The 24,338-nt window shown below is 45.7% G+C and overlaps 1 protein-coding gene and 1 long non-coding RNA gene across 3 annotated transcripts in view; one reads left to right on the top strand and one right to left on the bottom strand.

Moving 5' to 3' along the window:
- LOC143378840 (uncharacterized) overlaps positions 1–15,368 on the top strand; it is a 208,156-nt gene extending 192,788 nt beyond the window's left edge. For both annotated transcript variants that reach the window (XM_076830865.1, XM_076830864.1), the window contains exons 4-5: positions 8,997–9,140; positions 10,656–15,368. In XM_076830865.1, the coding sequence (XP_076686980.1) occupies positions 8,997–9,140; positions 10,656–10,815 (304 nt within the window). In that variant the 3' untranslated portion in view covers positions 10,816–15,368. The remainder of the gene's footprint in view (positions 1–8,996; positions 9,141–10,655) is intronic.
- LOC143378850 (uncharacterized) lies at positions 15,123–18,376 on the bottom strand. Its single transcript, XR_013088372.1, has 2 exons — positions 18,170–18,376; positions 15,123–16,527 (listed from the first exon to the last, which is right to left on the bottom strand). It is a non-coding gene; the product is annotated as an uncharacterized LOC143378850 (long non-coding RNA).
- Positions 18,377–24,338: the final 5,962 nt, after the last annotated feature.

The raw sequence follows: 24,338 nt of genomic DNA, 5'->3' as shown, positions 1-24,338 counted from the left end.
CTTTGAAAGATTTTGATATTTTTCGAGGTAAGCCTGCCGCGCTTTGCCTCAATAGTTATACGTCGAGTTTAGTTTTGCTGTCGTAATAGTTAAAATTCATAACTTTTCGCGATATAACTTTTGTAATACGTTAAAGGAACTCTGCGGAATATTTATCGGTCAGAATAGGTCGCATTCGACATAGCACTTGGAAATACGAAAGTGCGGCGTCTCTCCGCGGGCATTTGGGATAGATGCCGCACTTTTATGCGCACTGTATCGGAAGCTACCTGAGTCGACTAACTAAACGATGTTTTTAATGTTGAAAATACAAAAAAAGTGTTTCAAAATAGATACCGTGATATCTCAAGGCAAATTATTTATTTTTAATGACAAATCTGATAAACTGAACATATTTGTGGGCTTCTTACTCTTTTTCACATTTTATTTTTATTTTACGCGTAATGAATGTGGAAGGAAGAATTAAATTTAGAAAAGCAGAAATAATATCTGTACTTATCCTTTTTTCCAATTTTATTGTATTTTATAACTGTATAAATTAAAAAGATGCTTCATTTTACTTTGCTTTTACTATGTTGTAAAATAAAATGTTAAAATTAACAAGTTCAAATGGACAATTAAACGTCTTTCGAAATGCGGCACCACTCCCGCATATGCGGCATCTCTCCTACAAAAAGGATGTTTTCAGTTTCAATCTTTTAAGGGTGGCAAATATTAAAATTTTGATTTTCTTTAATGCTAGTAGTAGCGCGAGATGTTCAACTAATAACATATATCCTTGGAAAAACATTTCACTGCAAAATTTAGAGACGGTGACAATTTTGCTTAAGGTGCGGCAACTCTCCCACAATTACCCTATTCGAAATCTGTTCCTATCATTGCCAGACGAGAGTATCTTCAGAGAGATTGTAGTAATTACGGTGCGAAAGAGTCTGCTTCTTTGCCGAGTGCAGTGAACTCCATAGAGGCGGATATACCATTGGATGTGTCTGTAAAGTCAAGTATGGGTAAAACGTCATAGTTGCTTTGATCGATTTCTTTGGCCGTGGACAATATTGCTCTAGGTACTCTACGTGGTCGCGAAGGCGGAACAGTTTGCGCGCGCGCGCGCGCGAAGGCGCACACGGAACCGCGGAATATAAATGCAGGAGGCCTTTCACATTCCGGAGAAAATTCGCTCGGTGGCCGGGAAAAAGTTCGTTTCGACGATGCACGGCGATGGTTAAAAGAAAGTTCGAGGGAAACGCGAAATGTAACGAAAAGCACCCGGGGAACGTTGTGAGCGCATTTAGCGTGCAGTCTGAGGTCGTCTCGTTCGGATAGATTCTGTTTCAGATCCCTCCAGTATTGAGTGGTGGTTTCGTGTGTCGTGCTCCGCGCATCCCATGTATCAACCATGCACCGTGACGTATATACAGCTGATGCAGTGTGGGAGCAGTGTAGGAGTGCTTTAGGAATGGTTTTGGGAGTGGTCCAGCAATAGCGCAAGAATGACGTAGGAGTAGCATGGGAATGAATGGGAATAGTGTGGGCAGGGCCGGCGGAAACCCATTACGCAAGTAATGCGCCGCATAAGGGCGCCAGCCGAAGGGGCTGCTAAAAACTATATCGCAGACTTAATAACAAAGGAATCCAACTCCCATATAAACAAAAAGTAAATATAATTCTTTCTTTATTGTGCCTCGTAAAGGCGAAACATATTAAATAGAAAACAGGTGGAAAAGTTTAGGGGCGCCAAAAATTATCTTGCAGAAGGGCGCCAACCATCCTCGCGCCGGCCCTGAGTGTGGGATTGGGGTAGGAAGAGCATAGCACGTGTCTATGTATAGTGTGGAGATAGCGTGGGAAGTGTGCTTAGTGAGAGCCAGTACTGAAAGTGAGAATCCTGTAAAATCTATAAACAATGTCACCAGCGTAATTAACACGGTTCACGTGATTGCTTTAGCAGTATCAATGCTGCGAGCTGTTATGAGCTAGCGTGTATTGTGAAGGAAGAGTTTGTCACCAAGTGGTAATGAGCAAGGGAATTAAACGTCAAGCGCGGCTCTGGTTTGCAGCCATTAATTACAGACATTCCGAACGTTCGTGTTCCAGCGAAAATTAATGAGAAAGCACGAACAAAATCGAGCGTGGAGAAATTTCCTTCTGCCTTCTCCGCGGCATCGTCCTTTTCCCTCCGTCGGCCTCTGTCTTCGTATTCTTTTTCGTCGCTCACGCTTCTCGACCGGAGCCGATCTCCGCGCGTATGCAAACTCCTGCCGTTCCGCTGTATCTGATGCAATTAAATGCACAACCACTCTCGAGATACACGGGCGCGTACGTACGCTCTGTACGCAAGAAGTTTGTTTCAGTTTCTCCTCGCGCGCTTTCTCATTTTCACTTCCCTGTTATCTGGCATAAATAACGCGAATAGAGCCGCGTGCCTGGAACCAGGGAAAAACGAGGTGGGCGGGGAGCCTTCGCCTCGGTTTTGTTGCTCGATCCACGTAATTGGCCGGCGGTGTACAGGAATCGGTGCTGAAGAGAAGAGAGATTGTATAATCCATGTTTAAAAACTGGCTCCTGTTTGTAAATGCCACCTACGTACTCCGTAACCGCGCGGCGCCGACGTAGCGTTCGCGAGGGATTTGAAGAATTGAGGGCTCGGGTGCAATAAGGGGACTAGCGCTCGAAAATGGGAAAAATTATTGTCCAAACGTTAAGAAATATTGGGAAATTAAATGTTGTTAAACTGTATTTTAAAATATATAATGTTGTAAAGCTCGTCATGACACACATTTTTCTATTTACAGTTTTTTTATCCAGTCATTAGTATTCGAGATAAAAATTATAAACAAAAAAAATTTCTTCGACCAAAATCATTATTTCTTTAAACATAAATTGCGATAACTTGAGTAAATATTAACGGATCGTTATGAGACTTGAAACATAAAACTCAGAAAACTCTAGCGAAGCCGTGAAATGTATGCACAAATCTCTTGTGTTAAAAAATGTAATAATATTTCATTTAAAAGTAATACTGGACATAACCCATGTCTTTCAACGTTCGCCGTTAAAAAGTATCGAGGGAATTTTGAGGTACGTATAACTTGCAGCGACAAGGTTTTTTCTTAATATACAAGGAAGTTTTTCACCAATTTTCACACTGATTAATAAATAATTGTAGAAGATATGACGATATATATAAATCCCGCGCGGCACCAACAGTCAGCAACTGCGTACAATCGCGTCACACTGCAACGACATGACGTTCTCACTATTATATGATTATATTTTACAAAAAAATATTGCCATATTATTTTCGAAATATTTAGTAACATTTTTATTATAGTATTTACACGCAATATTTACAATATTTACACTGTTTTGTTTACAATATTCTGTTCTTTTATAAATTTTTCTTTTTCTCCTATTTCCTATCTTTCCTTTTTCATTTTCTTTTTGCTTATCTTTTCTTCTTTATTTATTATTTTTAAAAACAAATTTTATCGCAATATTTTTTAACTCAAGTTATCGCAATTTATGTTTAAAGAAATAATGATTTTGGTCGAAGAAATTTTTTTGTTTATAATTTTTATCTCGAACACTAATGATTGGATAAAAAAAACTGTAAATAGAAAAATATATGTCATGACGAGCTTTACAACATTATATATTTTAAAATACAGTTTAACAACATTTAATTTCCCAATATTTCTTAACGTTTGGACAATAATTTTTCCCATTTTCGAGCGCTAGTCCCCTTATTGCATCCGAGCCCTCAATTGTACACGGTGTGTTCACAGATGGGATAAAGATTGAAAGAAGATAAATAATTAAGCAAGGTTCTCTATTAAATTCATTAATCAAGATACCCGACAGCGCGAACAATTTCTTCGCGCGCTCGAAACCGAAATTCAGAACCTCGCCCAGCAAAAAGTATCTCGAACGAAATCGACAGTGAAAGGGAGAATTCGAAGAAAGGAAGCGAAATCGAATAATTGCATACGATTTCGCGAGATCGCCAAGCGAAGCCCGCAGCGGTGCCCATCCGAAAGTTGAACGAATCAATTACGAGAGCGGCTCGTCGATCCCCCGAGGCTGTGCAGATCTTGCCGAAAGCGTCCACCCTGGCGGGATCGAAGGAAACGACATCACGGCGCGGTCGATCCGACATACCTACGTATCGTTACTCGGCTAATTGCGATATAAATAGCGGACTTTACGAGGCACGGGTATAACCGCTGACAACGCTCGGCCGAGCATTAGCCTCCATTAACGAAGATATAAGCCCGCGGTATTGATGCGTCCGCGTTGGAGATCCGCGATGTCAAGGGAGCAGGGAGGGAGGCTAAAATGTTAAGATCGGCTGGGCCCGTAATCGAACACCTGACGCGGACATTCCAGGAAATTGCCCCGAGATAGCGGCGCGGCGCATAATGCTAATGGATGGATATTAATTTAGCAAAGGGGAATACGTTTTAACTAATCTCGGGTGTATCTGGCTGCGCGAGAGGCGGCGATTGTGGCGGGGAAGCTCCGGGCAGGCAGCTCGTCTTTGAGTCACCGGCAGCGCGTCAGATTCGCGGGTAATCTGGAAAGTCTCCACCGGCCGCCCCGATAGCGACGATAAACGTAAATGCTTCGGGTAGACGTTGTTCCGTAAGGATCGAACATTCCGCGGAGATCGTTGCTCGGCGCGGGTATTTAACGAGGAGGAGCGTAGCTTTGCGATCGAACGGGTGAAAGGCAAATGGGAATTGCGGTGGACACGAGGCGCGCCTGGGGTCTCTTTCGTTTTGGAATCATCTTTGAGTGTCGGGGAATTATCATCTCTCCGCTAAGGCTCTTAGTTTCTTACGGGAAACGCAGCGAGCGGATCGCGATTTACAGTGGGAAATGCCCGCTTCGAATGGGAAATACGCTTTCCTAAATATAGGTACAGCTTTCTCGTACGTCGCGTGGGAAGTACTCGGTAATTACGCGGATGGAGGCGGATATTTCGTATCGAACAGCGCCGAGCATTATCGACTCGTTCGTTCCGCGCACCCTCTGCTTGTCTTCCCGATTTTCCCTCGTGCCGTTTCATCCCGCTACTCCCTCCCTCGGTATAGGTCGCGTTAAGCCGGGGCACGCACTTAACCCAAATATTTACATTGATTATTTTAATTGCTCCGGGGCCGGGCGACTATTAATAACCATTTCAGAAAAGGCTGCCGATGATCGTAAAGCGTGGAATTTTAATGACACACAGCCAGCGAACTCCCTTCCACCGGCACGGGCGTCAACGGCGGGACACTCGTTTCAAGATTGCAGGGGACTTGTAAAGCTTCTGCAACGGAGCATTTTACAAAGCCGATTATTCGGTATCTCGAGATAGCGCGGGCACCGCGACCCCGGTCCACGGCGGACTTCGCTGCCTCGTTTTTTGGCGTATAGGGCCCCCTTTCTGGAATTCTAGGCGTGTCGGGTGTCCCTTACAAAATACGCTTGCAACGTATTTTGCAACGCTGGAGAGATGGACAAAGGCGGGAGGACGAGTTGAGGGATGAAATTTCGAAATGGGTCTCCCGTTCCGTTAATCCCTTCTTTCTGCCATCGCTCTCTCCTTCATCCGTTAGTGTAAACTCGCGTTCTCCTTACAGCGATTCCGTGGAATTAGCGAAAAACGAAGGAAATTGTTTTCCCTAGATATACCATGCTTAGCAATACAAGTGACTGCCCTTTGAGGCGAGATTTAGGGACTCCGGCTTAAGGGGTTATGCCTAGTCAGGTGGCCGAAAAGAGGCGAATATTTGTGAATTTTTTTTGAAAAAGTGGAAGCATATATTCTTACAGAACATTTTGCACTTAAAAGAGCAACATTTAAAGGATATTTGGTATTTTTTTCGTAGAAAAATATTTACGTTTATAATAAAATAACAAGCGACATCCAAGAAGCATTTTTAAAAATTTGCTTTTGCGGTGAGCACTGACATTCGGAACCAGCTTATCTAAAAACAAAAAAACAAAGACGATTTCGTTAGAATATTAATGTATCTTCCGATTGACGGAGATAATTTTCCGAAATATTAATTTAGAACAAATTGGCAGCTATTTAAAGTTGAAATCCTGATTTTTTGTGCTAATATCACGCGAAAAAAATCAGAATTTCAACTTTAAATAGCCGCCATTGTGTTTTAAATTAATATTTCGGAAAATTCTCTCCGTCAACCCGAGGATACATTAATGTACTAACGAAATCTCATTTTTATTTCTTTATTTTAGATAATCTGGTTCCGAATGTCAGTGTTCACCGCAAAACCAAATTTTTAAAAATGCTTCTTGGATGTCGCATTTTATTTTATTATAAACGTAAATATTTTTCCACGAAAAAATTACCAAATGTTCTTTAAATGTTGCTCTTTTAAGCGCAAAAAGTTTTGTAAAAATATACGCTTCCGCTTGTTCAAAAAAAATTCACAAATATTCGCCTCTTTTCGATCGCCTGCAGTTTCCAGAAAGAAGTACACAAAAGGATATAGTGCCTCGGTCTCCTGGTTCGCGTAAAGACTTTCTGTTGCACTCGCTACTGCTCACCCTCCAAACACAATGCCATCGTGATCTTGGCCCCTGAAACACGCGTCGCGATCGATTACATCGCCCGTATTAATTGCGAAGAGCGCACAATGGGCGCGCCGTTTATTAACTCGCCAGCCGTTGTGGCGCGCCTCGCGCGTTCCACGGGCTAACGACGTTTAGCCTGAAAGGATGGTTGCTTGTTTCAGGAGGCTCAAAAGCGCGTCGCGCTCGCAGCGTGCCGCGGTTGAAAGCCACGAAGCTCGTAGCGCGGCAGATCTCCGCGCCCCTCGCCCTGTTTCTCATTTTATTTTCTTCGCTGCGCCGACTAGAGAACGACCTACGGGAGCTGGGGGCGCGTTTAGGAAAGGTGGAATAAGGACAGGCGTGTGTCAGAGCCGCGCGCGTTCGCGCGGGCGAAGACGCTGCACCACGACAATTATAGCCGGGGCCCCTTATTATAATCGGTCTCGTTTAAAGCAGGTGGAAGGCCAACGGGACGACGCGTAATAAGGGCGAAAAGAAAGGGGCGGCTGCGCGGGTGAATGCGGAGTTCTCTGCACAGGTTGTGTGTTTCCCTCTGTGTTGCCCGGCCTAACCTCATTTAGTTAGAAAGTGTTTGCGCGACGAGACCCGGCGCGCAAGATTTAATTGGAAACGCCTCGTGTCTATCGCCCTGGCACCGCCGCGCCGTTGAAACCGCGTCGGTAGAATGTCATCCTCCGGGCCCTTGCTTGCCCGGTAATTGGTCGGCTTTCTCGCTTCATCCGACCGCCAGGATTTCCCGCCGCGACGGCCCTACCGAAAAGAGGGTACACGCATCCTTCTCCCCGTGATATATTTGTGTATTCGGGCTAACGACGCGCGTCCCTCTAATTCCAGAGCTCGCTCGACCGTCTTCGCGGCTTTGACATCGCGCTCGGTTGGCGCTTCCACGGCCACCGGGGGTGGGAAAAGAATTTCGGGACAGGTTTGATGTTCGTTTTTGGGCAAGGACGTTTTAGATTTTAGCGCGATTCACTTAGTGCCGGACGCTTTAAGGGGACATTCTACTCTCTTGGTCAAAAAATCGGCCACTTTTCGGTGATGGTTTTTATAATGAAGTATACACTATTTTTTTTATTTATTTATTTATTTATTAATCATAAACGGGTTAAAACCTATTATATAGCAAGGATACGTAACATTATGCGTGTTGAATAAAAATAAATCTAAATATGTGCATACCCCCCGAAATTCGGAAAGGTTAAGTGGGTGTTTCATTATAAAAACCATCACCGAAAAGTGGCGGATTTTTCGACCGAGAGAGTAGAATGTCCCCTTAATGATGCGAGCTTTTAGATTTTTTTAAAACAAAACTATTAAATATATTTACTTCCAGCTTTGTGGCTTCCTTTGTCAATCTTTAGAGAATATGAAAAAAAAATAGTACGCAAAAATAATGGTTATATCCGGAGTTATAACGCATCTAATATGGCAGTGTACAAAACTCATATACGCATTGCTAGCATAAAATCAACCGTTGTAGTTGTCTGAAATAGAAAATTAAAAAATTTCTATAATATGTAGGAGTGTGGCTATCGCCTGAGCTAGATTAAATGAGAAACACTGAAAATTAAAATAAAAAAATGTCAGCGTCTAAAACAGTCATCGATTTCTGCAAAAAATTCGCTGGTTCTTTAAGTCGCAAAAGTCTAATTTCGCAGAACCGACTTAGTTTTACAACCGACAAGAATGAGACATCTACTGAAGATACATCCCACCTTTGAAGTAAATCGGGTGATTGATTTTTTAGATATCATGCTATATCTACTCCGGAAAACATCGTTTTGAGAAAGACGCGTTTAAAGTTTTAGATGCTGTTATTTTTTAATTAAATATTTTTTAAAATGTTGCCTGAATATGAACAAATACATGCATAAAGTTTTCAATTAATATAATTTCAGGGTTCCTCTAAAAAAAAACCCAGATATCGCGCTCCATTTCAGGCCGTCGAAGTAGGGAGACCCTTAAGGTTTGTCTCAAGTAAGAAGAGAGGAATAATATTAAACGATTTTCCTTAACTGTGCACACGCAATTGGACCGCATCGGAACCTAATTGTCGTTCTTCTGTTCCCTCAATGGTTTACGCGAAATAACAGCTCGGTATCGTTTCAAATATTACAGATACAGCTATTGTCCGGCATTAGGTGCCGTCCGGCGTTAAGTGAACCCCCTATAGGAAAATGGCACCTACTGTGTTCGCCTAATTTATTACCGCGGATCTTGTGTTTGTGAAAATTCTTTGCTCCACGTCAATCGATTACCAGAAAAATATTTTGCGTCCGCGATCAGTCTTTCTGTAGTAGGTACTGTACAGCGAAATAATGTCTGCTGATAGGTGCGCGTGCAAGCGTACTCGATTGCATTGACGTTAATCATCGCAGCTAATTAATCGACGCTGTTCGCTTTTGTTTCAGGTTATTCGGAGGTAGCGGTGCTTGCGCGGGTTGCGGCATGGCGATACCTGCCAGCGAGCTGGTTATGAGGGCGGGCGGATCGGTGTTTCACCAGAAATGCTTCACCTGCAGCAAATGTGGCAGGGAACTCGTCCCTGGCGACAGGTAAGATACCAATATCGAAAGGGCTGAATGAGTGACATCTTTGTGGGCGAGATTGTTGTCTGCGTTCATCTTCACGCGTAAGTGTGCGAGAATGGCCCTGATGACAGTCGCGGGTCAATGAAGTGTCGCGTGTGAAAAGAGCTACCAAGTTTCTAGCGAGAGGATGCTGTGTCAGGTCGATGGTCTGCCCTCCTGCAATTACTCTAAACTCAATTGGCTGCTCTAGATCGCTTCTTCGACAATGAAGCACATCTTCCATTTTTACGTAATGTATTACTCTAGCTCTCTATCAGAGAGAGCAAGAGCCAGTAGTTGCGAGTTTATGCCTGGGGATGAAGAACGAGGGGTCTAAATAGTTAGCTTGCTCGTATGAGAGGTATTAACTTTTCAGTGGCGGAACTGCGTCACTTCTGACCCACGGTAAAATTTGTTTATTTAGATGTGTACATTAAAATATTCATAATTACGAAGTACAAATGTACGATTCATTCAGAAAATTATCAATTTATTTACAACCATACCTGCTACTTGTTATGGTATACAATCTATTTGGTATAATGTTTACATGGGATTTAAAAGTACAGGAACACTAATTAACGAAAGTGGGAGACTATTAATAATCTTGAGTGACCATTTGAGTTTGGACTGACATGGTAGCTGACAATGAGATCTTGTTGACTATTTCCATCACCCTTCCTGCAACTGAAACTGTAATGTCGTGAAGTAGCGACTCAATAACGTAAGATGAAAGTGATAGAAATAATGAAAACGACTAAAAATTTAATTATCAGAATCCCCTGTCATCGGCTGCATAGCCTGCATAGCCTGCAACAGACATCGTAAGAACAGTAACTCGATATCGACGAAGCCTCGAACGACTGTCATTACCGAGGGGAAAGATGTCCCGAAATCAGGGTTGATTAGAGCCAAGAGTTCGCCAGCGGAGGAATCGATAAATACAAGGGAAATCGGTTGAATCGCCAGGGGGAGGGCTCGGTTTCGCTCTGCAAAAGGGAACAGAGATATGAGTTGGTAGAGGAAACGCGGCAATTAAAGGGTCGGAAAAGAGGCGTGTCGCGCGGAGCTGTCGGTTAATTGGCGTGGGGCTTGCAATTGGGGATTTTGTAATAAAGGAGGAGGGAAACAATTATTCCGGGCTGTAATGAAGCGAACTTGTTTATGAGCATCGATTTCGTGAATGCCCGTGTGTCGTGTATTGACGAAAACCCTGTTACTCGTTGATTATGAGACCTTGCTCAAAAGTGCAGCCCAGAAATTTCGTTCTCGCAGGAAGAGTGATGGAACCGGCAGAATATTTACAAAAGCAGCCTCGCAACATAGTAAATGATATATTCAATTCGTCTGTACGCAACTATCCACCGGTATCTGTCTTGCTGTGTACCTGCATAACTTACAATAAATCCTCGATGAACGAGTTGACGATAAGTCGAAAAGTATGAGACGCCAGGCAGCTCGCAGCGTGTATAGGTCTAACCGAGATCCTTTGTTCACCAGGTACTACCTGCTTTCGGGGTCACCGGTCTGCGAGACGGATTGGCATAAAATCGTGAAGTCGTCGAGCGTCGCGGCCGCGGCCGCGGCTGCAGCGGCTGGTAACGGTGGTGCCCCGGTAAGAAAAGGTAAGGTCGGTCGGCCTCGAAGGAGTCGCGAATGAGGCGGCAACCCGGTCGGTCGCCCGAAGAAGGTGCAAGCCTCTCCACAGCCGACGCCCGCCGTCGTCGTGCCTGCCCAGGTCGACGTAGTGGACGTGGCCGTCGGAGGGGAACCCTATTCGCCGCCACCGCCGGGTAATCAGCAGTACCACCACCACCATCACCACCACCATCACCATCATCATCAGATGGGCCTCGTGCCTCCAGGACTGGCGGTACAGCAAACTCACCTGCAGGCGTCCACCTACCAGGACTGGTCTCCGTGGGCACCGGACACCTGCGATTGAGCCAGCTTCGTTCGAGCTCCAGGCAGGCCCGTCGCTCTTCGGCTGAACCCGAATCCTCGCCGTGGCTCGGGCAGACGGGGAGAGCACCTTCGACCCTCTTCGCCGCCGCGCCTACGTTCGTCAGCAGCGAGGGCAGCGGAGAACGAGCGCGAGAGAAGGCTCCCCCGTTACCTCGTCGAAATCTGTGGCTGAAACCTGGACTCGCGACCCGACAGCTCGAGCCTATCCTCCCGTGGCGAATCGACCAGGTAGACCTCTGTCGTTCTGCCTGTGACAAAGACACTGTGCGTGCACGAGAGGAAGGATCCTGGCGTTGGACAAGGGGAACCGAGTCTGGGGAATGGTGGACGAGTTTCGTTAAACCGCGACGAATGAACTCCGCAAGCAGCAGCGTTGCTGATCTTCTCCCCTCGCAGGGGATTCGTCTCGTCTTTGCTCAGACGCGCGAGCGTGTCACCTGGTTCGCAGCAGGTGCGAATTCGCGCGTACGCGACCGTCGATCGCCTCTGAGACCTCCTAGAGAACGATCGGAAAGGAACTCGGGAGGGACTCGAGGGAGAGAGCGCACCCCCGTTTAATTGCCCGCGAGAAACGGGCGAGCGCCGCACGCGCACGCGTCTTTACTGGTCTCCCTTAATCAATAATCTTTGCTCAATCACGGAAAAGATCGAGGATAATCGACACGGTGCCTCGAGGCACGGGGCCGCGTGCAAATTGATCGTCGCCGCCAGCGGTAAACGGCAGTTTTCTTCGGCTTCGCCCGATTCTTTGACGCTCGTATCCGCGCTCAATCGATCCGGTAATCCTGTTAGTTAGACACCCGGCAATCACTTTCGCTCGTGTTTCACGGCGTTTGCGTTTCCTCTGGCGAGTCTACAATCGATACCCGGCAGCTTGTTACGATCGAGCGGACGATGAAACGCAACCCTAATAGACGGTGCTAAGAATGGACGGAACGAATCGTTGGTCGCTTTGATTTACAAGCGTGTACTCCGGTGCCTGGCTCAGATTTTCAGGATCTTCAGGATCTTTGATAACTTCGAGTTCGCAAACACTCAATCTTTTGTTACGCTGATTCTATGCTTTCGTAGCTATCACTGTGAAAGGCAGCAAATGTCAGACGTAGAATTCGGGGAGTTCTATTCAGAATAACTGTTTCCCTCCGTAAAATCGACGAGGAATTTTATGGACGCGTGGTCCATTCGAAGGAGACACTTTTCTGTGGAGAAGAATCCAGCTCCGCGGAGGTTTCGAGTACACTCGTGACGCACATTCGTTCCGATCGCATCCAGATCGCAAAGATTCGCAAAATCGCTTGGACCTGGCGTGGGTAGCCGGTACGAAGCCTGAAAAAAACTTGTCACGTATGGAGCACAGAAGAGGAAAATTGCGTCGACCGGGTGCGGATAATTTGGCGATTGAAAGCGTTGGCCCGCCAGGTCCTGGCCCTTAGAAAATTATTTTTCTTTGAAAATTACCAGCCCCTTTCGACTCGTCAACCGAGAAAGCGCACCGTAAACTCATCAAGCGTTCCTTGTCCCCGCGATCGTTAATCGAGTCTACCTCGGGAACGAGCGAAATTATCATTCGAATCATCCTTGTTAACCGCCCAGTGTCGTTCCTGTCTCTTCTTCTTCCCTTTCGGCGTTGCATGATCCAGCGAGCACATTGTAACATGAGCGAGTGGAATGGTTCGCGGGAACGTTGTGCGATCCTTGTCGAACGGCTGCGCTCGCAGTGGTCACTTCCGTCTTCGTCTTGCTCAGGAGCGAAGATCACGGCCTCCGCCGTCGAGTGACGACTGCCGAGCGCAGCGATACGCAATGTACGCACCGCCAGAGCGTGATCGATGTGCTACCGATCCTTGAGAATGTACACGCGAGCAGGACTTCGAAGCGCCATCTTTTGCCAATTCGTTGAACGTCGATCATCAAGCTTGCGGCTAAAATTGTTTGTCCAAAGGTGCGGCGAAAGGTGGCATGCGAGCCTTTCGTCTCGTGGCTGGCCCGATCGGCGGAAAGAATCGAGAGATGTGGCATCGAGTCCCTCGAGAACTCGGGGGAAACTGTCGAGCGGCGAGAAACGCGCGAGGACGCTTGCGGCGTCTTAACAGGCATACGATGGCGCGTGTAAGATGCTTTTTCTAAGTGGCAGGGTTTCGACATCCGCAATAAACATTTACGTAAATGTATAATCGTGAACACGTTACGATGTATCTAGGTATCGCTTAAACCCGACGTCGTCTCGACAACGGACCCCTCGCGGTCTCGTCTCCTGGTTCCATCGAACACGGATGGCCCTGGAAGGCGACCAGGCGACGATCGCGAGGGGAACTGAAGAACGACGCGGGTCCAAGCACGTTCGAAGCTCAATGCGAAACTAAAGACACATGTTCTGGGTGTAAATCACGCGGCGACTGCTCTCTTGGTTCGCTTCGTGGCATCGCTACTCTTTTCGGTTCGCTTATCCGGCGCTCTTCTACGCACTTACACCCTGGAAGAGTAAAGGGATCCACGTCACACTTTCTCCCTTTTTTGTACTCCGTTTCTGGTTGATAAATGTGCTAGCGTAAGATATTTTAGTTCCCTCTGCAGTGCTCCGAGACTCGATATCGTCGGAGACTTTCTAAATGAAGTCGATAGAACAGAGAACTATGCGTTGTAGGTACGTTCTGCCAGCGGATCGATAAAACGGTCGGTGTCGTAAAGCGAACCAAGTGACAGTTTCCGCGCCGTGCAACTGATCGTTACTCGTTTACCCACCTCGTTCTTGAAAGGGGAGGTCACTATCTGGACGAGTGTCTTTTTCTGATGAAATTGGGCTTAAGCGTAGCACTTCATAAACACTGACACCTTTGCACGATGAATTTTATGAGAACGTAATGATGAACACCGAAACTAAAAGCAGAGGTTTTGCGAATGGATTTAACTCCGATCACAAAAATCGTTTTCCTTACTTGGTAAATAGTTTACTAGCGGCTGATACGTCAGTAATTGCCGGAACTCATTGACGCAAACATTTCGAGCCCAGTTTCGTAGAAAACGTTCGTTGAGGTGGCGAGCTCCTCTTGCCAGCTGAACTTTCGTCTCTCAGACCGCCGTCGCGCGCTCACGAGGATCCGAGGCGAGAATGAGAGAGCAATCCAGCGATATCGACGCTGAGAATAGCGAGAAGTCGATCCCGATTACGGTGCTTTGACGAGGAGATCGAGAAGGGCAGAGCCTCCCAGCAATTCCTCGTGGTTCCTTCGACTTGGCGCGCTCGCCGGACGGCGGCACGCCCTTTCGATCTTGGCGCGTGTTGTTCGCGCGTGCGCATGCGAGAACAGCCGCGATACGGACCGGACACATTGTGGAGAGAACCGATCGGACGGGACAGAGTCGCGCTGATGGATCGTGTAATTTAATCTTGTACATAGGGTACATTTTGTATATTGTTAAAAGTTTGTGTGATATAAATGGTTATGTATTTACTATTAAAGCGGCGATGGGACTTTTCGCGTGTCCCACGGGCGCCTGCGCGCGCGAGCGCGACGATATTCGAGGGCCGGCACCACTGGATGCAGAGCGCGGGGGATTTATTTTTGTACGATCACGACGATCGGCCGTGTTCTGCCCGCTGCTTTCGATAATTGCGGCGACCGGTCGGTCGCTTTTCAATATTGCCGCTCGGAACGGAAGCGCCGCGCTGGGGGGATACGGTCCATGAAGGGGTCTCAATCAATCTAACGGTTAATCGATAGTATTATTAATTTTAACGTTGTTCTTTTCTTGCCTTTAAGAGAATACTGTTACTGTTGTTCGATCTGTACACACCGAGAACGTACGTATGTTTCGCCGAGTAGGGGGCCACTGTGAGTCGCGACGTCGATGCCTCTTCCTCTCGACGGCTCTTTCTGTTCTCTCTCCCGCCAAAAGTGGATCGAGGTCCGGCGAGTCCAGTGTTTCTTTTTTTTTTTGTTTTATCCAGTTTCGAGGAACGGTTCTGGGAAATTGCGTAGGGGTGGGTGACGCGAGGCTCTGCATCCAGTGGCGCTGGAACCTGGAGCGAACCTCCTCGGTTGAGCGAACACACGCGGGGCGGATCACCACGATCTCTCTCGCGTTTAGTTAATTTTGTTATTTGATTTAATCTCGAACTTCTTATCCGGGACCCGACACGCATCTGTGAATGGTTTCGCGGCCTCTTGTAAAATACAAAATACACGGACACACAATACAAAAACACGTTTATTAATTAATAAAAATCACAAGTTTTTAGAAAATCGACACGACTGCGTCTCTGTCAGACCACCCTCACCGTCCCAGATCCCGCCGAGCGCAGGCTTCCAATCTTACCGACGGCGAAACTTCCACGGCCGTTTCGGTGCTCGGCAACCGGCCGACGTTTCCTCGATGCTGTAAGCCGTTGCTGTTCAATTTAAGAAATTGAATTTCCCGATTGCAACCGGTACGGCGAGATTAATGAGCCGGCCTTCCAAACTTTTCATACGTCCGCGCGGATTTATCGGCTGCATTCACGAAGATAGGAGAAAACTTCCCAACCGAAATTGCTCTCGACACCGAAACGACGCGGTTGCAATTTCTTGCTGTTGGGTGCAAGTGGCAGGGGGCTTTTTAAGTTGACGACCCAATTTTACTGTTACGGAAATGCGGCAGCCGATCGCGCAAGGTTGTCCAATGTCAATATTCCAAAATTATTACACATTCGTCAGTGGCACTTAGTAGCAACTGCCTCGAACTCCGTACCTGTAGCACCTTGGTCCCCATGGAAGCACCAACCGCGGCGTCGAATGTGTAGCGTGCGGTAGAATTTCGTTTTTTTACAGCTGTCATGGCACGTGAACGCGGTTCCCCGTTCACGCGCGGTATTTTCCCCGTGACGCGTGACAATGAAGAGCGCAAACGTTCATTGAGAGCGCCGCTCGCTGGCGGACATCTGGAAAGCCGGCTATCGAATATCGAATTTCACAGCGGTGGATTCCGCGGAGCTGGGCGGGCAGGCATTTTAATAAAAAAAGGGAAAGGAGGGAGAAGGAAGGCGGAAGAAAGACGAGCCGTCCAGTAGCGCGGTTGTCCCCGCGGCAGGAGTATGGAACAGGACCGAGGAGTCTGAGCGCGCCCAGTACGGTACAATCCTCGCGACTAGTTCAGTTATTACGGGCTGTCAGCCGAAGTAACTGATTACTGCGCGATTCCAGCGCTAATGAGAAACATGCCGTTAAATAGCATAAGAATATATACTTTCGCGGAACGGTGGGAGGCTGGTGAGTGTTCCTCGAACGACGTTTCGATTTACAGGACAATGCCGCTGTACTGTTCCTTCGCGAAGCGCCAATCCCTGCTTGCCAGCTTTCGGGCGGCTGGCAAGTCCCATTCTCCTCTCTCCATTCCCGTCTATCGTTAAGGTATGTACACTAGGGTGGCTCTTATTTACTCTTGGTAAAAATTTTTTTTTCTCAAGATTTTCATCGAGGCACCTTCCCGAATAGTTCCAATTTATTAAAAAAGAATCCGTGTAAAGTTTAAGCTTGATCGGAAAGGGTGTCCCTGGACCCTTAAACGTTTAAATCGTTATTTAACAGCTCGCGAAGTCGATTTTATATAATATCCTCCAAGTTAATAAAAAAATGTGTCAAACAAAAGTTGCAGATCCGGACAAGGAGCATCTTTTATGTTGTAATACTTTATCTCGTGCAACAAACGGTTTTCGAAAAAAAAACTTTGTTTCCTCAAATTTCGAAAGTTTAAATGCTTCTAGAACACTTTTTATTTATGAAGGCGAACAAATGAAATGGAATTTTTATTTTCGAGGACTATTTTTTAAACACTTAAGGAATATGCGGAAAGGATAAATTTTTAGATAATTTTTTTTTATTCTCAGTTTTTGATATGTCATGAATGTTTCCTGAAAATTTGGGACCGAAATTCGCAAAAGTATTGAAGATATAGACTCTATATCTTCGCAAAAATATCGAAACATGACTCTATATCTTCGATATTTTCGCGAATTTCGGTCCCAAATGTTCAGGAAACATTCACGACATAGCAAACACTGAAAATAAGAATTTTTTTTATCTTTTTCGCATATTTCGGTATATGCCCCCCTCTTAAATATTTAAAAAATAGTCCTCGAAAATAAAAATTCAATTCTTTTGTGCGCCTTCATAAATAAAAACTGTTCTAGAAGCATTTAAACTTTCAAAATGTCGAGGAAATTTTTTTTTTAGTTTTTCGGTCTTTTTTCGAAAACCGTTTGTCGCACGAGAAAAAGTAATAAAACATAAAAGATGCTCTTTGTCGCGATATATAACTTTTGTTTGACATATTTTTTTATTTAATCAATAACTTAGAGGATATTATATAAAATCGACTTCGCGAGCTGTTATATAATAATTTAAATGTTTAAGGGCCCAGGGGCACCCTTTCCCGTTATCCGATCGAGCTGAAATAATAATAATAATAATAAGTTTATTTGTACAACAGGCCTACAGCCTATTACCAAGGAGGTTGTTTGGTTTTCACATCTACATCCTTACTTTATCTGTTTACAATGTACTTAAGCCTACTACCCATACTTTATATATTATTTATATTCTTATAACCAGTAGGAAAAAAAACAAACCTAAACCTATTTATACTCTCATTACATTTCAATTAGCGCAAGTTCTCATATTTTTATGACTGACTGTACAAAATAAAACATATTCTTTGCTTCCTCGATATTCCCAATATTTAATACTTCAGGGAACTCTTTTCCCCTAACTTTTTGTGCATGCCCTTGTTGATATTGGGGACATACAGACAGAACATGCTTTAAAGTCTCCCTTCTTCCCATGTTGCACAGTCGACATTCCTCTGCGTCGCTTATTCTTACTCTTCCTTCCTTTTCTTCTACCATACTGAATTCACGTCTTCCTGCCAAGCGCAGTTGAGCAATCGCCCTGACGTAATCGAGCTCAAATTTTACATGGATTTTGTTTTAATTATTTGGAACTATTCTGGACGGTGCCCCGAAGAAAATTCAAAATTCGAAAATAAGAGCCACCCTAATGTACACACGCGACGACGTCCCGCGGCCCGCGCAACATCCGTCAAGATTCAAGCGACGTCGCGAGCAGCCAGCAGGAAATGAAACTTGGAAACGAATCCCGCGGTGCCGCTCACGTACAGGGCTGTTCTACTTAAATCTTGGCATGGTGGGAAGAGTGAGGTTGAATATAATGTAACTGGACTTAGGTGATCCCTATGCAGAGTTAGGTGGCACGAATTATCCGTAATAGGCTTCTGACTTTGGACCAACGAGTGAGAGCTCGTCGAGCTTTGCTAGTGTGGACCGGCAGTCAGTTTTTGGCGGTGATTGAAATAATGTTGGCTTAGGTCTGGAACATTAGGGTGGCTCTTATTTTCAATCTACGATTTATTTTGCGCTCGCACCCTAATATGGTTTCACTGCATAAGAAAATAGTCCCTGAAAAAGATTATTGCAATCGGACAACAGAAAAGGGTGCCGATCAGGGCTGAAATTTTAGAATTCATCAATAGTATGGACTTAAAGAATTTCTCAAAAATGGTAAGCCCCATCGAATTTTTGTTCAAACAATATTAAAAAAGCGTTCAATTTTCTACAATTATTGTATATGTAATTTATTCGTACTTCCAACCATTTTTTAGATAATCGCGTTTGAATATAGAGAAGTCAGCACTACGCGCGTATAGACAATGCATACGTCACGCCGCGGTCGTACAAGTGGGACGCGCGAAGTGCAGATTTCTCTATATTCAAACGCTATTATCTAAAAAATGGTTGGAAGCACAACAATATTATATATACAGTAATTGTAGAAAATTGAATACTCTTTCAATATTATTTGAACAAAATTTCGTTGGGGCTTACTATTTTTGAGGAATTCTTTAAATCCAAACTATTGATAAATTCTAAACTTTAAAGCCTGGTCGGCACCCTTTCCTGTTGTCTGATTGCAGTAATCTTTTTCAGGAACAATTTTTTTTATAAATTGCGTGTCGTTTCACTGTTCTAGGGGGTGAGAGCAAAGAAATATAATAAAAATCGACACGTATAAATAAGAGCCACCCTACTGGAACAAATATAATGCATAAGGGTTAGCGAAGTTTGTACGACGATTGAAATCGTCAAATATTTTAACACAGTTGAGGAGTCCTTGTAGAAAACACTGCAAGTGCCAAAAATCAAATTCTATGCTACAGTTATAGCACTATTCTTTTTTTTTTTAGTTTTTGCACTTACAGCGTTTTCTACAAGGACTCTTCAATTCAGCTTAAGGGGATATTCTAGTCTAGACACTCGTTTTTGAAGGTGATATTGGAAAATTAATTCTGGGAAACCTATCGCACCTACAGGGCAGGGGTTTTGCACACGTATTTAGTAGTGTTTGAACTATCAACACAAATTTTTGGAATGCATTATATTGAAATTTGTACAAGTTACACGCCGAAGCGCAGGTCATGTCATCAAAAACCGGCCCCATCGGGCGCACGAATTGCGGCCGTCCTAGTCATCTGAAACGAGAGTACCAAAGATTTCTTTAATCTATATGAGTGTAGTTATCGCCCGAACTGGATGTAACCAAGTCCGGACATTGTTACCGAAATCACAGCTGTTTAAAAATTTATATTTGATTTTTTCGACTTTTCTTGAGCTAAAACAAGGTGTGGGGAAGGTTGTATTAAAACTATTGATATAATTCTAGTTCCGACTATAGGTACAGATTCACTTTAAATGTGTGTAAAATTTTAGCTCAATCGGTCCAGTAGTTTTTCAGAAAAATGTGCACCAGATCCAAAAATATTGTTTCGAGAAAAACGCGTTTAAAGTTTTTCATGCAGTTACGACTTATACGACTGAAGTTACGACTAATTTCTGTAACTTATCTCTAATCTGGTATACCAAGATTGTAGAGGAAAGCTTCCTCAGCTTCAAAAAAATCATGTTGGGCAGCTCTCTCTTCTCTGCTGGCAGTCATAGCCTATTTAGATACAAGGGTTGAGGGAACGACTGCCGGCGACGCTGCGGCCTTAAACCCCTATAACTCTGGGAGTTTTTCGAATTTCACCTTAATATTTTAGAGACATATTTTCGAAACCCTAAAATATTTGAAAATCAAACAAAAAAAATTAGAATTTTTGGGTAGAATACCCCCTTAATAAGAAATCGGAAGACAGAACTATGTAAATGGAGCAAGTTCGTGTTCCTCCATCCTCCATTCCGGGATAATCGCGCCTCGCTATAAACCGTGCGTAATAACACGCAACGGAAGTAAACGTGTCGTTGCTATCGTTCCTGTTACCTGTATCGCTTTGTACCGGCACGATCAACGAAGCAATTAATACAGCTACCGACGCAATTTAAATACCCGCGGAGCATAAGCGCGCCGCACTTACACGGCCAAATTATTATGCGCGCAAGGCAGGGTAATTGGCAGGTGGTGATGCCTGCAAATTGAATTTCGCCCCCGCGAAATAAATTCTAAAAGAATGAATTAATTTCAGCCGGGCATGGCGAACAATTACCGAGGGCACTCCGGAGGCGAAATTATACGCGGAGAGGATCGCCGACGGAGCTGTCTGTCGCGCCGGAGAAAGGAGGCGACGCTAATCAAGGACCGTTTAATGAGCTCTCGCGGGCTGGAGGGATCGCAGTCGAACGTATTCGAGAGGCATCGGATGGGCGAAAGTATGCGAAAGAATGATTGGCCCCGGGGCCCGCGGGGACGTGGTCGAAATGAAACTTTTAATAATAGCGTAAAAAGCGGAGTTTAATGGGCGAGGCGGACGGCCGTGATACATTATTTTCGAGCCGACACTGTTCTTGCGACGGAATCCCTTTGAGGACGCACAACTGCTCCAGCTATCCGCGCTTTGTTCCCAAGGAGCGCAAAAAGAGCAACGCGCGAACGGGACGCGAGGGAGAGGCGGCCGGGGGAGGAGGGTGCGCGCCAGGGCGGCAGGGGCAGAGAGAAGAAACGAAAACAATCGATACTGTCGGAACCCTGTTGGTTTCCTGTTGGAAAGCAAGGCCAATCGGCCCGTGCTCTATTCGCGGAGTGGCCAATCAAAATGCCTACTACGTCGCCGGCAGGCCCGCTAATTAGACGCCACGTAAATCAGTCCTGAAACTCAACGTTAATTAACACGGGTTTCTGTTGGAGTTGCTTACCCGCCTATTTATCGAACGACACAAATGCAATATGGTCGAACACGTGCACGTCCGTTAAATGCCTCCTCGAGTGGAGAGAATGCCAGATACCGGTGGCCTGCGCCCCCTCGCCGCTGCCGACCCCTGGGCGCGCATTATACCCATAAGTTTACGCCACTTTAAATAAAAGTGTATTAATAGACGCCGCAGATACGTCGCTCTTCGCGAGAACCGATCCAAGACGCCGTGGCTTGTCACAGTCGTGCCCCATCCCTTCGCTCCTGCCCGAGGTAGGAAAGGGGTAGTTCGGTAGATCGTTTCTTTCTAATAGGAGGCCTGCATCTTTTTCCTAATCGACTGTCGTTGACTCGAACCACGGTAATTACGAATGCGCGGTGGTGGAGAGAAATCTCTAAATATAATTTGCGCATGGTGGCGAGTGCAGCGGCTTGTTTCGTGAGGGGATTCTCGGTGGGAGCTTCTCGAGTAAACGATGCCATTGGTTAGGTGATCTTTACCCCGTCTGGGTCGGGAGGAAACAGGAGTATGATCAGGGGATGTGGATTCGTACGATAGCATCCACGGTCATCGAGATCGGGATTCTAGTTTTATGAGTTGCCGGGGGTGGAATATGGATAGCGACAGTATCGCTGGTGATCGAGCCGAGGTTGTAAGGTGGTCTCTGCAGATGATAGAGAGTTCGATCGTTGAGGGATGTCGATCCAGTAATAGCATTAGTGCAAAGTATACAGCGAAATAGCTAGTAGTAAGTTAGCCGCGAGCTAATCGTAAGTCGAGTTTCAGAAATCCTGCTGTACAAGCGTGGAAATTAAAATTGGAAGTTAAGGTGAATGTCCCAATTTCTGCTCACGTCCCCATTTCTGATCATTTCGTATTTTTTTTAATTATTATTACATGCGTTACGTTTGTACTATAGTTGCAACAAAATAATTCTAAACTATTTAAACATTTACGCGAGTGTTGCACGATCTTGGGGCAATAAATCGCTATTTTTCATCAGCAGAAATACGAATATTTAGAGCATTACATATTTAATTACAAATTACTAATAGTTAACAATCTTGAAATATCTTTCTTAAATAGCTTTCGAATTGGTTGATTTATTATTAAAGAATTAATCAATTACCCTGCAAAGTTTCATCGCAAACAAATGTTTTACACCTTCTTCACGACGAGTTATCTCTTAAATGAGCAGAAATTGGGACATTCACCTTATCTAACGAAGGACTCGCAGTAGTTTGCCGTCGTTTTTCTCGCGGTTATGGCTGCGGCGGTAGTTGCGCTTGTGGCCACGGTATGGTTGTTATTTCCGTCAACGTAGCAGCAACTTGCAAATTAATCTTCCGCGAGAGCGATCGTTCCGAGGCAATGGCGACGCGCGGAACGGGTTAAACGAGACACGGATCCATTTGCTCTTAATTAGAATTCCACCGTTTGGCACGGCGGCGGGGACTCTTTGATTTTTCGCGCGAGAAAGGTAATGTCTGCGTATTTATCGTTTCTGCACAATTATCGTTGTTTCGACAGGGGACGGCGGAGCGGCGCGCCAGAACACAGAGTCCTCCGAGACACGGCAATTCGATGGAGCACCCGTTTCTCCAACTTTAGCTGGTAATTAACAATCGGCCGCGCATAACAAACTGAATTTAATTAATTGCATAACTGCACGGAGGTCCGTGCTTCTAATCGAACCGGGTACATATTGTTGCAGCCACCCTTCTGCCCCTCATCGGCCACCGGCAATTAATTATAGCATTCCGGGTTAGCCGGGGAATTAATTACGTCCAGAAGTTGGACGTAGCCGGGGGATCGTTAGAAATCGTCCTTCGTTAGAGTTAAGCGAGCACCGGTCCCGGCTAGTTATTGATGGTTTGCCGGCTCCTCATCGCCCTGATACTGACAGGCCCAAGTGCCTGTGTCCTGCAATTCCGCGGCCGGCAATCAGATGCACTTTACATTTTAATAACCTCGGAGCATCGCGAGATTCCACGTCGATCGAAATACCAGCCCCGTCAAACTTTCCGCTTTCAATTCGAGCCTTCTAATTTAATAGACCTGGCCCTTTCGAGGCGTCTAAATCTACGTGGATAATTGCGCCAGCACTGTAAGGCGTTGAAAACGGCACACCGAACGCGAGTTGACGGAACCGCGTCAATAACCGATGCGATGCCTAATTCTTCCTTTCCCTCTCCGGGTGCCTTTCGTTTGCCCAGTAGCTTTGTGCTTCCTTCAAGAATGCATCCCCGTCGTAACGTTAGAAATAACAGGCACGCTTTAAACGGGCAAGGTCAACTACCCAGCGTGCTAATTAACGATCCATTAAAAGAGCGAACGAACAGCAAACGCGTCCTTCGACCAGATTGCAGCTCCTCCGACGTCCGATCGCGCAGCCGTCTTCGGTGTGGCAGCAGCAACGGAGCATCGCCAGCCACCGCCAGCTCTACCGTTCCTGCCCGTCCTTTAACGTGGCCCGTTCCCGTTGCGTGCAATCCTGTGAAACGAGAGGAGGGCAAAAATAAAAGGAATATATTAAGAGCGTCTCCGTCGGCGTCCCCTTCCTGCCCCGCCGGGGTCCGTTCGGTCTAATTTCTAATTATTCCGCCGGAGTGGCTCTAATTAGCGTAGGTAGCTAGGTACCGTACAACTGTTTCCCTCGTGTCAGGGGGTGCGGAGCCCGGAGCCTAGGTAAATAAGCTCCGCGGCTGTGCCCCTGCACGTGTGGCGTCCGCCATTTACGGAGGATTTTATCGTGCACGTTCGCATGCTCGCTGCCTTTGGCACAATAATTATTCTGCCTTCGAAGCGATACTGCCTGCCACGGACAGCCGATCGAACGCGCCGACCCATTGCTCCGCCTCGGCGACCCGAAGTATCTACACTACTTAGGGTGGACCTTATTTTTCGACCGTCAGATTTTGTTGGCCCCACCCTCCCGGAAATGTGACACTTGTTGGGGAAATGATCTGGAAAAAATTTCAGCCCGATTGGACCACGGGAAAGCGAAGCGCCACGAATTTGAAATGTTTGAACTTTTTAAACAT

This window comes from Andrena cerasifolii, chromosome 2 (genome assembly GCF_050908995.1).
Source record: "Andrena cerasifolii isolate SP2316 chromosome 2, iyAndCera1_principal, whole genome shotgun sequence".
Classification (NCBI taxonomy): Eukaryota; Metazoa; Arthropoda; class Insecta; order Hymenoptera; family Andrenidae; genus Andrena; species Andrena cerasifolii.
Note: the sequence above shows the minus strand (reverse complement) of the source record. Positions and strands in the feature narration are given on the sequence as shown.